Source organism: Takifugu rubripes, chromosome 12, assembly GCF_901000725.2.
Source record: "Takifugu rubripes chromosome 12, fTakRub1.2, whole genome shotgun sequence".
Lineage (NCBI taxonomy): Eukaryota > Metazoa > Chordata > Actinopteri > Tetraodontiformes > Tetraodontidae > Takifugu > Takifugu rubripes.
The window spans coordinates 8,154,291-8,174,199 of NC_042296.1; the positions used below are offsets into that span (position 1 = coordinate 8,154,291).

Sequence of the window (19,909 nt, forward strand, 5' to 3'; positions counted from 1 at the left end):
TCAGTTGTTTATGAAACTGTACAAGTTACCAATAAGTTATTTGTTTTCAGCTTGAAAATTTGAGTAAATGTTTGCTCCTGGTTAGCTTAATGCCTCATTTATAGTCTAAGTTCTAATTTGACGCTAAATCAACATTAATTTGCACTTAAAGTAACATTTTGTGTTTTATTAAACAGTGCAAATGCTGCTGTAATAAGCTGAAGTATCATTTTTGAAAGCAAAGTGAAAGAGGCTTATTTGATGCAGCAGGATTAGCACGTTAGGATTTTTTTTTTTCTTTTTTAGCAGCCGACGACGTCTCGCCCTCCCGGATGATGTCAAATCTACGTCAGCCCTGAACGCCTCAGACACCTCGGCCCACATTTACGATTATGTAACAGACCGAAATAGAAGCGTGTCGAATTTTCAATCTTTTTTCCCATATTTCCCTTCATTTAAATGTTGGTAAAGGAGGGGGAGGGATGTTCTGCTCCGGTGTTGGAAAACTGATTTAGTGGCATAGTTTAACCCCTGGGTTACTAGCATAAATGTTATCTTCTATAAAATAATCAGTATGTTTTATTCTTTTGTAAGAATTTTACCCCCTAAATGTAGGGCAGGTATGCTAGCAACTTAGCCACAGCCTTTAGCTAGTTTATGATGCTACGTGTACCTTTGTGAAGTTTACTCTGACTGCGGCGAGACGGAGGTGAGGAGTTGAAGGCCACGGCGATGACTTTTCTGGCTCTCGCTCAGCCGCCAGCGTCTGCTCACCAGCACGTTTCAGCGGTGAACACAGCACATTTTGGGCACAATGGGTCCAAAGATCAAACAGTGTGTCTGCGTGTGTGTGTGTGTGTGTGTGTGTGTGTGTGTGTGTGTGTGTGTCTACACTCGGGCCTGGCCAGCCGGTTCCAGCCACCGCCAGCAGCCATGTTTTATTCTTTTTCATGTTGCAGACACGCCTGCCACTCACTGTCAGAGCCAGATAGCTTCAAAGGCTGCTGCAGCTTCACATCCACCGTCGGCTGCACAAAAATACACACACACACACACACACTCACACACCTGGAGTCCAGCCGGGAGAGGTTATCCAGGTTGAATATGTGGAAGGTCATTTTCAGAGAGCAACAAAAACAGACAAGAAGCTGATCAAACCATGAGCTAACAGAGACTCAGTAAAAGTCTGGACACTTTTGTCAACTTTTACATTTCTACTTCTGTTAATTGTCCTTAAAACTGGGGATCATACAGTAGCCCCTCCCACTTCTTCCTGTTGCTTAGCTCCACCCCTCAATTTGCTAGTTGCTAGCTTGGTTATATAATTTTCCGCCTACAATGACTAAAGACTGGGTATATTCTGCTGACTCATGCTGTCTCTCTGACTCCGCCCTCAGATCCTGCGCATCTGTACCAGGTACACCCCCGACCAGGACACCATGACCTTCTCAGACGGGCTGACCCTCAACCGGACACAGATGCACAACGCCGGCTTTGGCCCGCTCACCGACCTGGTGTTCACGTTTGCCAACCAGCTGCTGCCCATCGAGATGGACGACACGGAGACGGGCCTCCTCAGCGCCATCTGCCTCATCTCGGGAGGTGAGTGGGGGGCGAAGGATGAGATAAGGAGGCACAGCTGACCATCAAATGTTGAAGGGACACTTGGGAAAATCCTGGAGGAGAAGCTGAGTTCTTCTGAGATCTTATCAAACATAAACAAGTGTTTTTCCAGAAATGTTTATTTCCTGTTCACGGTCTGTTGATCTCCGTCTTTTGATGATGGTCTTCAAAGTTGAGTGATTGAAGAGAAACTTGGGAAGTTCTGAAGACCCTCAGAAATGACGGTGGTCTCAGGAAGAACCTTTTCTGGAGGAGTTCCAGCGCTTCAGGACAAGCTGAAGAATCTCAAATGATTTTAGTCAGCAAGTTTATTTTGTTGAGTCGATTTATTTGGTACAAAAATGTGCAGAAATTTCTAGTTTTGACGGATGGCAGCCTGACGTCTGCAGCTCCAGGAGACATAAGGTTCTCTGCTGCGCTAATTAGACGATCATCTGAAGCCCTGGAGGAGGCACCAGGTGGAATGAATGAATAAAGCTGCTGTATCGATCAGCCAAGGATGTGGAGTGGAGTGTGGATCCGAGGGTCCGGAGCAGGTTCCTCTGCCTTCCTGCATCCTGCAGGTATCAGCTGTCATCTCCGGCTACCTTCCAGGACCCTCCAGGCCTGGACATGAATGCCCTGCTGAGGACCTTTCTGCTGGTTCCGCCACTACTCTGACCTCCAGTCGTCCGTGCTGACGGTGTGGGCGAGTTTAAAGTTATTTTCCAGTCGTCCCGCTTCACCTGTGGCGGACATTGCCCCCCTGTGGCCGCTGCCGGAACAGGTTCAACTCAAACGTTAGTCAAATTTTTAAAGAGAACGATCACGTAGGACTGAGATAAGCTCCTGGTGCTAACGACAATCTGCTCTGTTTGTGTCCTCATTAGTGATGTATCAGCTTTAATTATTTAGCCAGCAGGCCTGAAAATAGTGAGCACAGAGTCCCACAGTGACGTAATCAGCGCCTTCCTCCTCTTCCTCACGTTTGAATTCACTGCCGAGGTGTTTGGACTTATGTAGACCACTGTAGATCACTTTAAACCCGATTGGGGAAGAATCATCCGTCAGACCTAGTTTGGTGTCATGCCTGCTGTTTCTGAAAGTTTCTGTTTGTGTGTGTGTGTGTGTGTGTGTGTGTGTGTGTGTGTGTGTGTGTGTGTGTGTGTGTGTGTGTCAGATCGTCAAGATCTGGAGGAGCCCTCCAAGGTGGACCAGCTCCAGGAGCCGCTCCTGGAGGCTCTAAAGATCTACGTGAGGAAGCGGCGGCCCAGCAAACCTCACATGTTCCCCAAGACCCTGATGAAGATCACAGACCTGCGCAGCATCAGCGCCAAAGGTAGGAACCCGCTTTAGCTCCTCCCTGAGGGACGCCACGCGCAAGCGTGACCACGCTGTTGTGATCTTCACCTCGTCTCACCTCGCAGGAGCAGAGCGCGTCATCTCTCTGAAGATGGAGATCCCTGGTTCCATGCCGCCGCTCATCCAGGAGATGCTGGAGAACTCCGAGGGTCAGGACGGCCAGAGCAGCAGCAGCAGCAGCAGCAGCGCCTCGGCCGACGGGGGGGCAAGCCCCAGCAGCAAAAGCAGCCCAGACGAGGAGGACGCCACCGTCGCCACCCCCGAGTCGCCTGAGTCCGGCGATGCAGACGAAGCGGCGGCGGCGCCACCTGAGGACAAACCCATGGAGGCGCCTGCAGGCTCCTCCCAAGACTGACATTCCTTTGCACAGAGAAGGAACTGCCCGATAAGCCCCGCCCCCACCCACCTCCTTTGCTCGATATTATCTAAAACCCTCGTCCCGGTATCTTCCCTTTCGACCCTCTTCAAAAGAACACGTGGACACGGAGGCCTCAACGGATCAGCGCTTGTGTACAGTTGTGAATGGCGTCTCTGGAACTGGAAGGGGCGTGGCCTCACCAGAGACGATACTCCTCAGGTCTCCTGTGTACATTCTTCTCTGCATGATGGGAGTTTCCGTGGTTTCCTTTCCTCTCTGTCCTCATCCCTTCATCTCTGGTCTTGTCATTGTACATACCATCGATTCTGGATACTGTGGTGCTTTTTTTCTTCGTCTAAATATTCTCTTTGAAACAATTCTTCGAGGTTTCAAGCAGGACCAGTTGTAAGTCCTTGAAAAAGTTATCTAGAATGTTATAGACATTATGTAAGTCTAATATTTTTTATTTGTTGCTATATTTAAACCGTTTTTGTCTTTTATAACACTTCATTTCTCTACAAGAACGAGTGTTTGTACATCCGAGCTTCTCTCTGCGTCGACAGCCGAGTCTGTTTCCTCAGAGGATTGAAGCACAGCAGCCTTCGGTACGCACTCATCGGACCGGCTGAGGCGCCGCCGCGGCTGTGGTCGCAGGGACACGTTCGTGCCATCGGTACTTCAACTGGACCAAACTTGAGCCGCGTCGCACTTTATTATCAGCGTCTGGTCAAACAGCACTTTGACCAGACGCACTTAAACGCATCACCTTTATTTGCGTAGTTGAGTTTTGACCGCGATGGTTCCTTTGGTCACAAGGGAGGAAAATATGAGGGATGCTAAATGCTAGCATTGAGATCTGCAATGTTGACCCCCCCCCCCCCCTCCCCAGTAGAACAGCAGATGTTTAGCTCAGCTAGCAGTGATGATTTCACAGTATATACCTGTTTTTGTCTGCAGTTCATTGTTCTGCCAAACTTCATCACAAATAGAAACTAAAACCAGCCGCAGAACGAAAGAAAATCAGCCCGACAATAGAGCAAAAACTCTTTATTTTTAATGTTTCACCAGAGGATCAAAAATAGAAGAATTCCCCACAAATGGTGATGATAACATATGGGTAGCTCAGTGTATCCTGGCTGGAACCAGATGTCCCCCGTAGCCTGGACAAGTCCTCTTTTTGAGACATGAAAATATGTTTCAAAATCTTCCATGATTTTATTCTACTGGAGCCTCAAACATCTTAGCATCGAATTTGCTTTGCGTTTCTCTGTCATTCAAAAAGTAGCCCCACCCCCACTGACAAGTCCCTCTCCCATTGATAGCTCCCTCCCCCACTGACTGGCCCCTCCTCCACTGAAGAGTCCCTCCCCCACTGACTGGTCACTCCCCCACTGACTGGCCCCTCCCCCATTGACTGGCCCCTCCCACATTGACGGCTCCTCCTTTTCACAAACTCAAGTCTGGTCGCCGTAGCCTTTCACGTAAACGGTACGTCGGAGCGTTCTAAGGTTTGTTATTTGTTGTGACCAGCTCCTTCCTGGTCAGATCATTGGTGGATTAAAAGGATCATGTGCTCTTCTTCGCTAGTTTGTATGTTTCGCATGTTGCGCTTCTTCCCGCCCGTCCGCGTCTGTGCTTCCACCTTTGCGATTTCCGACTGCTGATCACAGCCTGTGGCGGCTCTTTTAACGGAAACCTGAAGGTCGGGCAGATGAGTGCGTATCCTCTGACGACATCAATCATGTACGTTTCTACCAACTGGGCTCAGCCAGCGCACATGAGCTCTGTTATGGCCTTATGAACAGAGCTCCTCAACACGCTTTCCTCTCCTTTCTCAGAAGTGTCTTGTTGTAAGCAGCTGAAACAGGAGCGATGCAACCCTTAACCACTGCTGACAGGCCGCGTGGGTCTGGACGATTGTACGCAGAAAGCACACAGCGGGGCAGGGTCTTCAAAATCCGCTCCAAACGTTCGCCTTGCTCTTCAGTCTTCACACTTTAAGCTACATTTAATGATGCAAAAGGAGATTCTGGAGGACCTTTGACACGGCAGAGACGCTCTGCAGGGTCCAGCTGAGCGGGGATGCTAGCGGTATCTTACTTGCGATGAGATGATGTTTCGCTGAAATGAAAAGATGATCCTCGAGAGCTGCCTTTGTTCCTCCTACACCCGATACAGCTCCAGATCCTTCGCTACCCTGAGGGTCCTGTTAGCTAAAATAAGGCTCCGTTTACACTAAAGTTCTAAAGTACCGCAGCTGAAGCACTTAAACACAGAAACATAGCTGTGGGACTCAAGGAAGGAGAACGGCCAAAGTAAAACTTTTGTAGACGAGGAGCACAACGATGAAGAAGCAACACCAATTCTGCTCCGCTTCTTCAAATGCGCCTCCCGCAACCTTCACCAGTCACTCTCGTTTTGAGACGAGGCAGCAGGCTAATCATAGAACCTGGATCAGAATTTCCCATTTTAGGCTTTTTTCTTCACCTCAGCTGGTGCAGATGTAGATGTTAGTTTACCCATTAGCTCTGTTGCTCTCTGATGCTTTTGATCAATTCTTTTTGGCTGCTAAGGCTGGCCATCAAATAGCCTAGCTTACCTTGACATGCTATTGATAGTGATATTGAATTTTAAACTCTCAAATGACATAATCTGCTAACCCTACCTGAAATCGATAGCTACACAAAGTTATTTGTGTGTTTTTGGTGGAATGGTCTTGTGACTTTGGAGCAGATCAGATTCTTAATGTACATCTTACTACCCTTTTAGGATCGTCCACTTCCCCTTGTAAAAGTAAAGATAACTTTAGCAGCGGGCCCTGCTCCAGTTCGCCCCGATGAAGCAGGTTTTTCGAGGCGATATGCGATAAATTGCAACGGGAACTGTTGCGCCAGCAGGATGAGCCACTCACTGTTTGATCTGAAATGGGAAATACGACAACCCCTGAGGGCAGCGAAGGATTCTGGGTCTCAGCAGCACATTATGGAAACTCATCTGCATTCCGTCCCTTCTCAGAAATACATATCATAAGGGAAAACCAGAGCTTTTTTTATTCTTTTTAAGGTGTTTGAATGTGAATAATGTCCTAGTTTGTCAGAATGATATGCAGTGTTAAGGAGTTTTCTCTCAGTGTAACGTAGGTAACGCTCTCCTCGCCTCTCGCTCTCCCGGTGAGAGACAGAGGAGGCATCTTGCTCTTTTCCTTGTTTTCGTAGCTGGAAAAAAACCTTCACAGCCGACGAATGTCCACATCCATCCCTGAGGCGCCTGAGCGCATTGGGGACGCTCCTTTAGGACCCCACTTCACAACGCTGACTTACTCTGTTCGTTTCTGTTGAATGTCGTACCGACGTAACTGTAATCACGTAGCTAGCTCACTGCGGAGGTGTTACATAAGTGGTGTGTGCTTTGCATTCCAACTGGCAGCTCTGTGGAAAAGACACCTGTGTGTTTTTGTTCTTGGGAAATTCCACCTAAATTCACAGAGGGGAACCGCGGAACCGTCACGAACACAGCGAATATTGGGACGGTGAGGGAAATGGACGAGCAGTTCATCTCCACGACCGAAAACTGTCCGTGTTCTGTTCCGTTTTCCTGTCAAAACAACAGAGCTGCTCCCTCCAGGGGACCAAAACGCCGTCACCAATCAATCAAAGCAATCAATCGACGGCTCTTTGGTTGACAGATCAACTTCTCAACTAGGGTTCGACCGATATGGGACTTCAACGGCAGACAATTTTGTTGTCTGGACAGTTAAATCGTATCTCTCAACTCTGTTTACTTCCCAAAGTTAGAATTCACCTTATTTCATCAAAGGACTCGTATCTGGCGTAAATGAGCGTCTGGGCGTTGCACTCAAAGAGGCCTTGGCGGTCGCTGCCTCGAGAACAAAAATGAGCAAAAAAATCATTCCTTTTGGAAACTTGTTTTAAAAGCAGTCTTGTTGACCCAGATTTATAATGCTAATGTTGCACATGCTAGTTAATATAGGAACAGGTCTCTAACTAAAACAATCAGTGGCTGTAATGTTAACGTTGTGAGTTATATGCTAACGATGTCGATGCAGATGTTGCTTCCTGTGATATCTGGATCTTAGCTGGAACTATTTCTCAGAATATTTCAGATTTTTGCAGATGGTGCAGTTTTATTTGCTCCATCAGTCGACAACCTTCCTGATGAGGATCCGCGCCCTCGAGCCAAGCCTGCATTTCTCTGCCTGGAAGTGGTTGATTAGCATCTCTGTGTTGACTTCCTGCTCCAGGCAGAGTGGAAGTAGGTTGCAAAGCAACGACGAGAAGCAAGTAGCTGCTAAAGTCATTAACCGGAGACTAAATAATGCCCAAATATCGGTCTAACCCTGGATTACATCGTAGATTAGGAGCCAGGAAGCATGACTGGAACCGACCGTATCAGTCGCTAACAGCAGCTCTGTTGTCTGTCCTGAAGGTGTTCTTAAACATCACAAACTGTCGCCTTTTTCCCATCACAGGACGTAACCACCAATCATATGCAGTGTTGTATAGTCATGTTAATATCCCACATCTGGCCGGGCATGAGGGCGAAGGGGGAGGGGTGTGTCACAGATTTATCCGAGCAGCCCTTGCTTCCATGGGGCAACGTGGGGTTTCAGATTTCCATTTTAAATATTGTCTTTGTATGTTAACATGATGCTTTTTATGTCCATATACTGTTTAACTTTACCATGAGCTGTCCTGGCAAAGTAATAAAATATATTTATTTTAAAATCCACGTGTGGACATTTTTAGACTTTGGGAACCAGAGGAAACGTGACTAGAGCTCCGAGTTTCTCACATTCTTTGATGCTGCTGCACAGATGAGCCGAGAATCCTGCGGGTTTCCCTCCTGTAGGTCCGCTAATTTAGAAGCGAGATTAGCCACGCCCCTCGCGTGGCTTGTTGCCCATGATGGATGGGGGCGTGGCAACAAGAATATCGCCAGATCGTGCACTCTGGCCACGCCCACAACACGTATTTCAGACAAGGGCGTGGCCAGAGCAAGTTTGCTTCTTTTGTCGTGTCTGCTTGCTCCTAATATTGTAGAAAGATGAAGGAAATGTTTGATCATGTGACCAATAATCCACAGACCTCAGAATTCTGGTTCACCTCCAGAACATTTTCATTAAAGAACCAGGCCACAAATGTGCACATTTCATTGTTTACTTACTTCATGTTCAAAAAGTTACATATTATTTTAACAATTATAATGTGCTGAAGCACAGCGTCCTAACGTTCTAAAAGCCACAAATACAGAACATCTGAATGAGCATAAAAAAGAAATATATGTTTAATAAAAAGTGTAAAACACAAACACGTTAAAAATCATCAAAATGTCACATCGATGAAACTGAACAGAAAATGTACAAAAGTCTGTGAGCACAGGAGGAGTGTGTGACGTGATCGGCCGCTTCAATCGAACATGTCGTCGTCGGCGTCGTCCTCGTTGTCCGACTCATCGAAGTACTTGACCTCCTTCTTGGCGCGACCCGGCCGGTCTCTGCTGGCCGCCTTCAGCAGGCTCGGACCGTTGCTGTCGTTGTCCTCCTCGTCAGACGGGGGTTTCTGAGGTTTCTGAGCAGGAAGCACAACATATGCACAACCTGTGTTATTTCACTACACACACACACACACACACACACACACGTGTACCAGGGGCTGACACTCACTCTGGCCGCAGGTTTGTTCATCTTCTTCATGGGACTGTAGTCTTCTTCAGAGTCGGAGCCCTTCCTCTTCCTCCCCCGGCCTTTACCTGTACCTTTAAGAGCCGCCGACGGCTTCTTGTCCTCGGTGTCCGAGTCCGAGTCCCAGATGGATTTATCTGGTTTCTTTGTTTGTTTGGGTGCTGGTGGCTTCCTGGGTTTAAGAGCTACATCTGTCGGCTTCTTGGCAGCTGAAGGGCAAAGAGAAGCACGTCACTAAAGAGCGTCACAAACTGTGGCGTCCGTCACTGCGCCCTCTGGTGGACGCACCTTTCTTTGCCGGTGATGGTTTGTCAAACAAAGAACTGCTGGAGTAGGTGGAGAACATCCTGCCGCTGCTGCCGCCGTCATCGCTGTCGGACTTTGATCCGTCTGCAGGACAACCACAGAAGATCCCTAATCTGCTCCATCTTTTCTGGATTAACCTTCAGCAGAGCGAGCCGATACTCACCGCTGTCGTTGCTTTTGTCAGAAAACGCCAACTTGGATGAGAAAATGCTGCTCGTCTCTTTCTTCTTCTCCACGGGCGCCGACCTTCAGACAGAGGACAGGAAGTGAAGGTTCTACTTGAACATAACTCCGCCCACGACATGCGACTGGACGAGCCCTTACATGGGCTTCTGTTTGAGCGAAGAGATGGAGATTCCGTTGTCCTCGTCCTCGTCCTCGTCGTCGTCGTAGCGGCTTTTGGTCTGAGAAGCGGGGAAGTCCTCTTTTGGCGATCTCACCGGGGAGGTTGTCACATCTTCCTCACCGTTCTCCTCCTCCTCGCCCTCGTCTTCCTCCTCAGAGAAGTCAAAGGTGTATTTGGGTTTGGAAGCTGAGAGAACACAACGAGAGGCGTCAGAAGCTCATCGGAGGTTGATGACCGAGTGGCCACCTGCGGTGGCGCTGGTGGAGACGCTGCCTCACCTGATGCCCTCTGGGACTTGTTCTCTCGGGGGATGACGAGCTCGCTGTTCTCCAGCTCGCTGTCTGACTTGGACTCGTCCTCAGACCAGGGGTTCCTCTTCTTCACCTTCTTCACCGTACTCTTGGGTGCTGCGGGTTTTCTCACTCTTGGAGCTCCTGAAAAGGACCAGTCAGGTTTGTTGGCAGCGGATAAACATCTCAGCACACCTCCCTATTAAACTCATCATTTTCGTCAGACTGGTTAAATGTCCGTACCAGGCTCCTTCTTCTCCTTTCTGACTCGTGGAGCCTTCGGTTTGGCTACAGAATTCTCTCCTGCTCCTCCTTCGCCGCCCAAACCGTCCTCATCGATCTCCAACTTAGCGGCCAGATCGGCGTCGCCCTGAGAAGGAAAAGAGGACCTGTCAGAACATTCCAGTCCCGACTCGTCTTGTTTGAGATCAACATCGTCTCTGGGTACCTTTTTCTTTTTGGTGAGTTTCTTGGCTGCATCAGATTTTATTGGCTGCGTTGGAGGCTCCACCCTTCGGGCAAACGGAGACGGCAATGTTTCCTCCAGGTTCATCTTCTTCACCTTCGGTTTTCCCACCTTCCCCTTCACCAGCTTGATCGCTTTGCCTGAGCTGAGCTCCTCTCGCTCCATGGCCTCCAATTTCTGATGGGTTAAACCAGTAAAACTCCAGTTAACTTGGGTTTATTGGCACAGCAGCTCATTAGCTGCGAGCAGCAGATGTACCTCCAGCTCCTCCACAAACACCGCCAGGTCCTCCTTCCAAAGATCCTCTGGGGATTTCTTCTGGAGCTCGTTCAGTTCTCCTCTCTGCACAACAGCACAGCCACCGTGGTTAAATATGGCACCCTCACAGATGGACCCTGAACCTCCTGAAGAACAAATCCCATCTAAATACCTTCAGGTCCCTCTGCTTGAGCAGCTCCTCCACCCTCTCTTTCGTCAGGCACCACAGAGGCATGTTGAGGATGTAGTTGAAGTTTGGTCCCGACGTGGAGCCAGAATCCAGCGACGTGTCGCTCTCGTTCCCGCCGTCTTCCTCCAGAGCCTGATGGAGTTTACACGGTTTACTCTCAGAACAACCTGAGCAAAATCCTCCATTTTCCTCTCAAATGATCTGAAGTGCTGGACAAAACGTGGACGTTGTGATGTGGAATGTGTGCTCAGCACCTTCTCTTGAGCCTTGGTCCAGGCAGCAACTGGATCCGATTCGAAGCCTTTCTGCACCAACATGCGGATCAGCTCACGCTTGGATTTGTTTTCTGTCCAGGTGAAGAAAAAGAAACATTAATATTCACCAATATTCAAGCTGCTGCACGACGTTCTGAGTTTCTGCCTCCTGACCTATGGAGACCTTCCCCTCGATCTTCTCCAGGACAAAGCGAGCCTGGTTGGAGAGCTTGGCGGCCTCGGCCCCCAAGCTGCCCACTAACCAGTCCTTCCTAAGCTTGTAGTAGTGCAGCCGGAGCTCGAAGAACTCCTTGAGGATGTCCTGGACCGACTCGTACCTCTTCATACAGCCCATGTGGTCGAACAGCACCTGAATAGATGACAAACGCCATTAATATTGCAGCTGTAAAGGATTTGGTGACCCAATTAGATCCACCATCAGTGTTGAGGTCAGAAATGATCTGGTTGCAGGAAACTGTGAGAAGAGTTGGTTACCATGGAGTTACAGGTCAGGCTGGACTGCAGCTTGAAGACTTTGTGAAGACCGACCGACTCGGCCTGGGCCAGCTTCTCCTCAGACATGCGGACCAGAAACTTGACCGTGGTGTCTGTGTGGTATTCTTTATAGTCGTTGATGAGAGCTGGTGTTTTGTCGCTGCCCTGCAGCATCGGCTCCAACACTGACTCCTTGTAGGCCTGCACACCAGGAGACACACGTTGGTCCTGAGACTGGACCCTTTCACCTACAGACGGATGGAGGACGGCGCCAACAGTACCTGCGTCCACGTCCGGACTGGAAGCTCTGTGACCTCAATGGTGTTTTTGTCTATGACCGACACCTCCCCACTGACCAGGTACTGGTTCTGTCCCAGCTCGTGGATCACTCCTTTGAAGTTTTTATAGCTGGGGAGCTAATAGGAGAGGAGGAGAGGAGGAGAGGAGAGGAGAGGAGAGGAGAGGAGAGACACTTCAACAAGTCTGAATAGTTTTGAAGCTTCCTCCTCTTCGCTCTGACGGGCAGTCAAAAACCTGCGAAGGGCCTCATCACAGACCACATTGATGACATCACCACTTCATAGAGAGGGACACATTGACGGGTCAGAACCTGGGTGAGAACCAATGAGGCATGGCTCTGTCAGCCTATTTACCATCTGCAGGGGGTCCTGGTGGTTCAGCATGCGGTAGATGTTGTTGACGATCTCTCTCACATCATAGTTTGGAATCTTGCAGGCCCAGCCTGTCCCGATTCCCTCTGCGCCGTTCACCAGCACCATGGGAATTATGGGAATGTACCACTCGGGCTCCACCTTCTGGTTGTCATCGTACAGGAACTTTAGCAGGTTTGAATCAACCGCGGGGAACAACAGTTTGGCAAGAGGACTGCGGGGAACGAGAACGCCGTTACAACCATGTTCCGAGTTCTTGACCCTTGACGGGAACGTCGGTGTCGCTGTTCTACCTGAGCATGGTGAAGATGTAACGGGGGCTGGCAGCATCTTTGCCTCCATTGATGCGAGTACCAAACTGACCCAGAGGCTGCAGGATGTTCAAGTTGTTGCTGCCCACAAAATTCTGGGCCAAGTTGACGATGGTCATCATGAGAGCTTGCTGCAGACAGACGGAGGAAGAAAACCCGAGGGTCCGCGATTAGACCTGTGATCCCTCAGTAAACAGGGACGGGAACGGAGCGCTCACCTCGCCATGATGATAGGCCGACATCTCTGCCACTGAACCAGCCAGCTGAGCCACCTTCACCTCCCTCTTGTCGTTCCTCTTGAGGCAGGTGAACAGCACCTTCCTCTGGCCTGGTTTTAAACCTGGAACACACGTCCTGTCATCAGAGACAGGACGCACTCGCTGCAGGTACCACAAAGATACCAACTTCTCAACCTGAATACATACCGTCAACTAAGGATGGAATGGACCGCTCGTTGTCAGAGTTGGAGAACAGGATCAGCTCTTTGTTGATGAAGTCGTTGTAGGAAAGATGTCTAGCCTGGCTCCCGTACAGATATTGCTTTAAAAAAATAAAGGTTTTAAAAAAGAGAAATAAATTGAGCTGAAAAACATGCAGATGAAGACGGGGAGGTCACCTACCTCTGGCAGGCCGTGCATCCTCCTCTGGCGTCTGTCCTCCATGAAGTTGGTCAGCCACTCTTTTCTGTCATCCGTCTTCTTTTTACTGAAGGCCTGGAACAGAAACGGCCACAGATTACAGGCCTGAACATCTCACCCACAGCCGGTGGTGTGAGAGGCCGCACTGCACCGCGGCAATGATGGGGATGAGCTGTATCCTGCTGGGTCACTCACCAGAGTTATGGCCGCGTCATCCTCAGCGCCGCTGTATCTGAAGGTAATTCGGTGCTTCTCCATCTCCGCAAAGTATTCCTTGGCCTCCTTGCTCGTGCTTGTACCCAAACCTTTAAGAAAATGGCTCGTTTTCATTTAAAAGTCAACTTGAGGGAAAAGTTTGGCCGTTGTAAACACAAGGACAAACCTTTGTAGTACTTTATATGCCAACTTTTATAATTCTCCGTGTGTTTCTTCCACTCATCAAACTCTGGAATGCTGTAGAATGCCATTTCCTGCTTGTTTTTGGTCGCCTGTTGCAACACAACAACAAATTAACCTGTTGGCCCAAACCAACCACCAGAACCTCCTGAAACACTGTAGGAAGCAAAATGATCAGCTCAAAAGAGCCCAATCATGGAAAAGAGCACCAAAGAAAATATCAAGTATACACGAGAGCATCTCCGTTACCTTGACGATGGGTGTGATGAACTCCTCCAGGAACGTGTGTTTTAGGAGCGACGGCCAGTTGTGATGGAAAAAGTTGATGAGAAGTCCTTTGATGTGGGAGCCATCTTGATCCTGGTACAACACAGACGTGTTAACCCACTGGCTGAACTGGTTCCCAGTCCAATAAACCCGTACAAGCCTCCACGCCACAGCTCACCTGATCCGTCATGATCATGATCTTGCCGTAACGCAGGCTCCTCAGGGATTCTGGGTCGTCGTAGCTCTTTTTGTACTGAAGCCCAACGATTTTGATGATGTTGTTAATCTCTGCGTTTTCCATAATCTGTGAAACCAGAAAGCAGCTCCTTAGCACCTCCCAGTTTAATTGATCATCTCTGAAGGATCCACAAGAATGAAACTTTTCCACACCTGCTTGTGTGTTGCCTCCCGGACGTTAAGGATCTTTCCTCTGAGCGGGAAAACTCCGTAACGATCTCGCCCAATGACTCCGAGTCCAGAAACAGCCAGAGACTTGGCCGAGTCTCCCTCGGTGAGGATCAGAGTGCACTCAGAGGAATGTTTCCCACCTGCCCAGCAAGAAGAACACTTTGTCATTTTAGGTGTCAGCGCATCGTTTTCTGAGCAGCAGCTGCTCAGTGAAAGTTTCACCAGTTAATTTTAAGTTATTTATCCATCAAACTGGTGAAACTGGGATTACAACTGAAAGCAACTTTGTTCCCTGATGATTTGACTCAAGTCCCATTTTTATCTATTTTTAAATGTCATGGAAATTTAAACCTCTAGCACCATCTAGTGGACAAAGAGGTGTTTGATATTTTGTGGGACTAATATAAAATCTGACCTCATCCATGTTAATTTTCTTCCAGACAACATGGAAAAGATTCTTTTTGCCCCACTCTGCTGAACGTGTTCTCTCTGAACTTGGGCTGAAGCACCATAAGGTGATAGAACGCATGTCTGAAGGGTCCTTCTCATGAGCAACGGCTCGCTCACTGAACCTGCACATTACATTTTCAGAATGCACCGTTGACACACCGGCATCGTTGGCGTCGTCCAGCTTGGGGATGCCTTTGATCTTGCTGTGTTTGACAGACGAGCACTTCTTATTCAGCTGCGTCTGAGCTTTGAACTTGACCCAGTTGAGGATGCTCTCCACGATGCCGCAGTTGGTGGCCTGTGAGGGACAGAGACAGCGTGATTTCACCACTGACGTCCAGCTGTTTGACCATCGGTGGCTGGAGGAGGAACGTCCTTACGGCTCTGATGAATTTGTCCGACAGAGGACATTTGGACCCAAAACTCTTAGTCTGCAGTGTCATGTTCTCCTTGGTCTGGGAGTCAAAGGACGGGTTCTCGATCAGTGCGTTCACAAACACCCAGATGTGGTTCTTCACCTGGTGGAACAGAGTCAGGACTCAGTTTCTTAAACAAGTGTGTAGAGAAAACTGCATTGACCGGATATGTTGCCATGGTTACGCTACCTGGAAGGGTTTAACTGTCACGCCTGCCTTGTTCTTCTTCTTCACTACTTCAATCAGTTTGGCCACAATCTGGTCCACCACATAATCGATATGTCTGCCCCCCTGCAACACACACGCTCTGGTTAGCTCTGGGGCGAGTGTGTCCCTCCCACTTTGTGACCGGGCTGACGGACCTTGGTGGTGGCGATGCTGTTGACGAAGCTGATCTGCTGGAATCCTTTCTCGCTCAGGGTGAGACAAACCTCCCAGCGCTCATTTACCGCCTCGTTCACCACTTTCAGCGCCACGCCCGTCTCGTCCAGTTTGTCCTTCACGTAGAGGTCCACGTAGCTGCGGAAGCCGTTGACCTTTGGTGTCCAACCAGAAAATCCCAACATTTATAACATTTATATCGTGCTTTTAAAAAATCAAATGGACTTTGAGATAGAAAAAAGACTTACAGGTAATTTCTTTCCATTCAATGTGACTTTCACTCCTTTGCAGGAACCGGCCACGTCGTACGCTCTGCGTGTGAGCAGCGCGATGATGTCCTTGTCCAGTTTTTCCATCTTGAACTTGGACAGGTCGGGCTGGAAGGTCACGCAGGTGAAATCGTCCCCGTCAAAAAACTTGACCTTGGGGTCAGAAGTCTTGGTCATGTTGTTCTGCCACGTCTGAGGACAGAGAAAGGTCACAAGGTCATGCACACACACAAGGTTAACGGGGTCGTGTCTAACTTAAAGCACCGTGTGAGTGAGGCGATTTCTGGCCAGAAAATGGTGTGATGATGGTGAGGAAGCACCGCGTGTCCCGATAACCACAGGAACAAACACAAACTTACCTCAGACGTGACCTTCAAACCCCTACAAAAACAGCATCACTATGATTGTCAGTCAGAACTGTTGCTGCAATGAAATTGTCACCAGTTCAAACATCTGGAGCCTGAATCGTGTGCGTTGCTATAGAAACCCCATTGCCAGGGCAAAGTTTAGGGCTCCTGGAAGAGTGGCAGGCTCACCTGTTTGAAGCTGTGTCTGTACTCCTTGCAGGCGGTCTCCACGGTGAACTTGGTACTGAAGATGTTACAGAGTTTAGCTCCGTAGCCGTTCCTCCCACCTGAGGTCAAACAGCCTGTTAGCGCTGAAGACGGTCTACACTGACCCCTGGGGTCACCTGCTGACCCGGAGGTCCTCACCTGTGACCTTCTTCTCCTCGTCATCGTAGTTGCTGGACGTCAGCAGGTGTCCGAAGATCAGAGCGGGTACGTACATCTTCTCATCCTTGTGCTCCACCACGGGGATTCCTTTCCCATTGTTCCAGATGGAGATGGTGTTGGACTCACTGTTGGAGATGGGAGTCAGCATGTTGCCATGGTTACAGAACAGAAGTTAGACCGTTGAAACATATTCCAATAGAATCCATGCCCGTTCCTCAGCCACCACCTGAGCAGCTCGCTGATGTTTTTACCATCCTCCCCGACTCTCAGTAATGATGCCAGTAATCATGAAGCTAACGTTGGTCAGCCCACGTTAAAACAAAGTTCTTAACATCAAGGCAGCATTCAGGCAGCGACAGCTGGAGCCACGGCGGCGGTACTCACGGGTCGATGCTGATCTTGATGGCCGTCATGTTCTTGTCTCGTTGTTTGTTGTCCGCTGCGTTGACTGAAACGCAGAAAAAAGGATGATAGACGAGTCCAAGAACATAAAGGCACCCTTTAACTTCTGTTCACCCCCAGATGCTCATATGAATCCACATAAAATCAGTAAGGTCACATCTCCTGATAATCAGCCGCTCTGGCCTGAAACAGGGAGAACTTGAATTTCCTCCGAGAAACACTGAAAAATGCAGTGTCCATGCGTAGATACGGACCAGGAATTTAAAATGGTAACATCCAACGAGCTGCTTAACTAACAGTGAATCAGTTTCCTTCTCAGAAAATAAATGAAGATTTGAATATTCAAAGCCCCGTTCGGGCGTTGTCAACCAGCTACAGCCAGACCGCGCTGGTGTCAGAAAATAAATGAAGATTTGAATATTCAAAGCCCCGTTCGGGCGTTGTCAACCAGCTACAGCCAGACCGCGCTGGTGTCAGGTCAGATAAGGAGGTCCACTCTGGATCCAGCTTCAGAGGTCAGGTCACAGAACCACCTGCTCTAATGAAGGAGCGTCAGCATCAGAGGTCCAGCGTGTTCACCTAAACTCACCGAGAATTTCATCAAAGATCTTGTAGAGTCCTGGAACGTAGCTGATTTCCCTCTGGTTCATCCCAACATCTTCGTCAAAAACCCACATTTGCTGCAAGAGAAACCACTTCAGTGATCAGAGCTCCACATTCAGCAGTGGTCCTGTTGGTCCAGGAAGAGCTTAGCTGCTGATCTGGGCTGACCTGGGTCACGGGCTCCACGCTGCCGATGTAGGTGTCAGGACGCAGCAGGATGTGCTCCAGCTGGGTCTTCTTCTGGTACACTCGCTCCACGGACAGCTTGGACGCCGCCTTATCCTTCCTGGCTGCTTCCATCTTACCAGCATCACCTCTGCCGTTCGCCGCCTCCTGTTGAAACAGCCGAGTTTAGAACCCTCCAGACAGCTGCTGCTGCCAAGGCTGACGGCTGGAACCCACAACACAGGTACTGCACCACAAACACAGGGTTCTGTTGGAACGCACTGGTTAGAATGGTTACACTGGGACAGAGAGGACTGTTAAATGGACTGGTTACACTGGGACAGAGCGGTAACAGATTTGTTACACTAGGACGGAGAGGGATATTAAATGGACTGGTTATACTGGGACAGAGAGGAGCATTAAATGGACTGGTTATACTGGGACAGAAATGGACTGGTTATACTGGGACAGAGGACTATTAAATGGACTGGTTATATTGGGACAGAGAAGACTATTAAATGGACTGGTTATACTGGGACAGAGAGGGATATTAAATGGACTGGTTATACTGGGACAGAGAGGACTATTAAATGGACTGGTTACACTGGGACAGAGAGGACTATTAAATGGACTGGTTATACTGGGACAGAAATGGACTGGTTATACTGGGACAGAGGACTATTAAATGGACTGGTTATATTGGGACAGAGAAGACTATTAAATGGACTGGTTATACTGGGACAGAGAGGGATATTAAATGGACTGGTTATACTGGGACAGAGAGGGATATTAAATGGACTGGTTATACTGGGACAGAGAGGACTATTAAATGGACTGGTTATACTAGGACAGAGAGGAGCATTAAATGGACTGGTTATACTGGGACAGAGAGGACTATTAAATGGACTGGTTATACTGGGACAGAGAGGACTATTAAATGGACTGGTTATACTGGGACAGAGAGGACTATTAAATGGACTGGTTATACTGGGACAGAGAGGACTATTAAATGGACTGGTTATACTAGGACAGAGAGGACTATTAAATGGACTGGTTATACTGGGACAGAGAGGACTATTAAATGGACTGGTTATACTAGGACAGAGAGGAGCATTAAATGGACTGGTTATACTGGGACAGAGAGGACTATTAAATGGACTGGTTATACTGGGACAGAGAGGGATATTAAATGGACTGGTTATACTAGGACAGAGAGGAGCATTAAATGGACTGGTTATACTGGGACAGAGAGGAGCATTAAATGGACTGGTTATACTGGGACAGAGAGGAGCATTAAATGGACTGGTTATACTGGGACAGAGGCTACATTTACTGGTTATATATTGTCCTTGTTTTCACAATGATGTCACTTTTATGTAAACATCAATACTGGTCTCCGTGACTGAGCATTGAGCTGCCTTGATGACGTCACCCGTCGTCGTAAACAGTGTATATCGTGGACTTTCTCCTGTTTTGCTGTGGTCCTGGATTAGAGTGTTTTCCGAGCGTGTCGGGTTCGTGTTGAGACTGTTGAGACCTGTGTGACTGTGTGATGTCGGGGTTGATCGGTGCTGGTAACCCGGCCAGTTTAAACACCAGCTGCTCTCATCGTCCCGCTCTGGGGATTTAAACGCAGGCTCCGGCTGTCGCTGCTCTGGCCGTAATAACTCGGTGTGTGATAACTCCAGTTACTACGAGTTAATTACTTAGCTATATGACAAACTAACTTACCAGCCAAGCCAGTCCTCCGCTTCCCGCTGCGCCGTTGGACATCTTTCTTTGTGGTACCGATTTTCGTCTTCAAGATGTCTTGGAATCGCTCAAAACCGCAGTGGGATTAAAAGTGTGTCCGCACAAAAGGCGCCTCAGATGGTGAATTGGGTCCAGAGGGGTTTATTGTCCATGTTCGTGTTCCGTTCGCGTTAGAGGTGATATCTGGAGCGGAGCATCGTAGGCAGAGGGGAGTGTTCCGCGGCTATTGTTAAAATCGACAAGCGGTGGAAGAGCAGGCCCAAACTTCCAACAAAGATGCTAACCGGGCTACTCGCCGCGAAATAAATACTGTACACAGCTCAAGCGATAAACAGACTCACAAGTACAAGCAAAACCCGAAGGGAGTGACGCGGGACACTAAGGTAAAGGCCCCAGAAATCAAACCCTCAGCACTTTTCATTTAAAAATAAAGGAATTT

The 19,909-nt window shown here is 48.7% G+C and overlaps 2 protein-coding genes across 3 annotated transcripts in view; one reads left to right on the plus strand and one right to left on the minus strand.

The window, feature by feature from the left end:
• Positions 1 to 8,050, plus strand: part of LOC101076540 (retinoic acid receptor beta-like) — a 67,151-nt gene extending 59,101 nt beyond the window's left edge. For both annotated transcript variants that reach the window (XM_029844583.1, XM_029844584.1), the window contains 3 exons: positions 1,377 to 1,581; positions 2,762 to 2,920; positions 3,009 to 8,050. In XM_029844583.1, the coding sequence (XP_029700443.1) occupies positions 1,377 to 1,581; positions 2,762 to 2,920; positions 3,009 to 3,298 (654 nt within the window). In that variant the 3' untranslated portion in view covers positions 3,299 to 8,050. The remainder of the gene's footprint in view (positions 1 to 1,376; positions 1,582 to 2,761; positions 2,921 to 3,008) is intronic.
• Positions 8,051 to 8,464: 414 nt separating this feature from the next.
• On the minus strand, positions 8,465 to 19,827 carry LOC115246518 (DNA topoisomerase 2-beta-like). Its single transcript, XM_029844530.1, has 35 exons — positions 19,450 to 19,827; positions 17,722 to 17,886; positions 17,540 to 17,630; positions 16,933 to 16,996; positions 16,528 to 16,673; positions 16,351 to 16,448; positions 15,794 to 16,006; positions 15,527 to 15,700; positions 15,354 to 15,455; positions 15,129 to 15,266; positions 14,908 to 15,046; positions 14,281 to 14,438; positions 14,069 to 14,194; positions 13,873 to 13,983; positions 13,610 to 13,715; positions 13,423 to 13,532; positions 13,210 to 13,302; positions 13,015 to 13,129; positions 12,808 to 12,929; positions 12,572 to 12,720; positions 12,261 to 12,492; positions 11,889 to 12,023; positions 11,608 to 11,808; positions 11,287 to 11,482; positions 11,113 to 11,204; positions 10,841 to 10,990; positions 10,669 to 10,752; positions 10,393 to 10,587; positions 10,188 to 10,314; positions 9,933 to 10,088; positions 9,633 to 9,840; positions 9,472 to 9,554; positions 9,291 to 9,392; positions 8,985 to 9,211; positions 8,465 to 8,889 (listed from the first exon to the last, which is right to left on the minus strand). Exons 1-35 carry the CDS (start codon positions 19,489 to 19,491, stop codon positions 8,728 to 8,730), a joined length of 4,812 nt encoding a protein of 1,603 aa, XP_029700390.1. The 5' UTR covers positions 19,492 to 19,827; the 3' UTR covers positions 8,465 to 8,727.
• Positions 19,828 to 19,909: the final 82 nt, after the last annotated feature.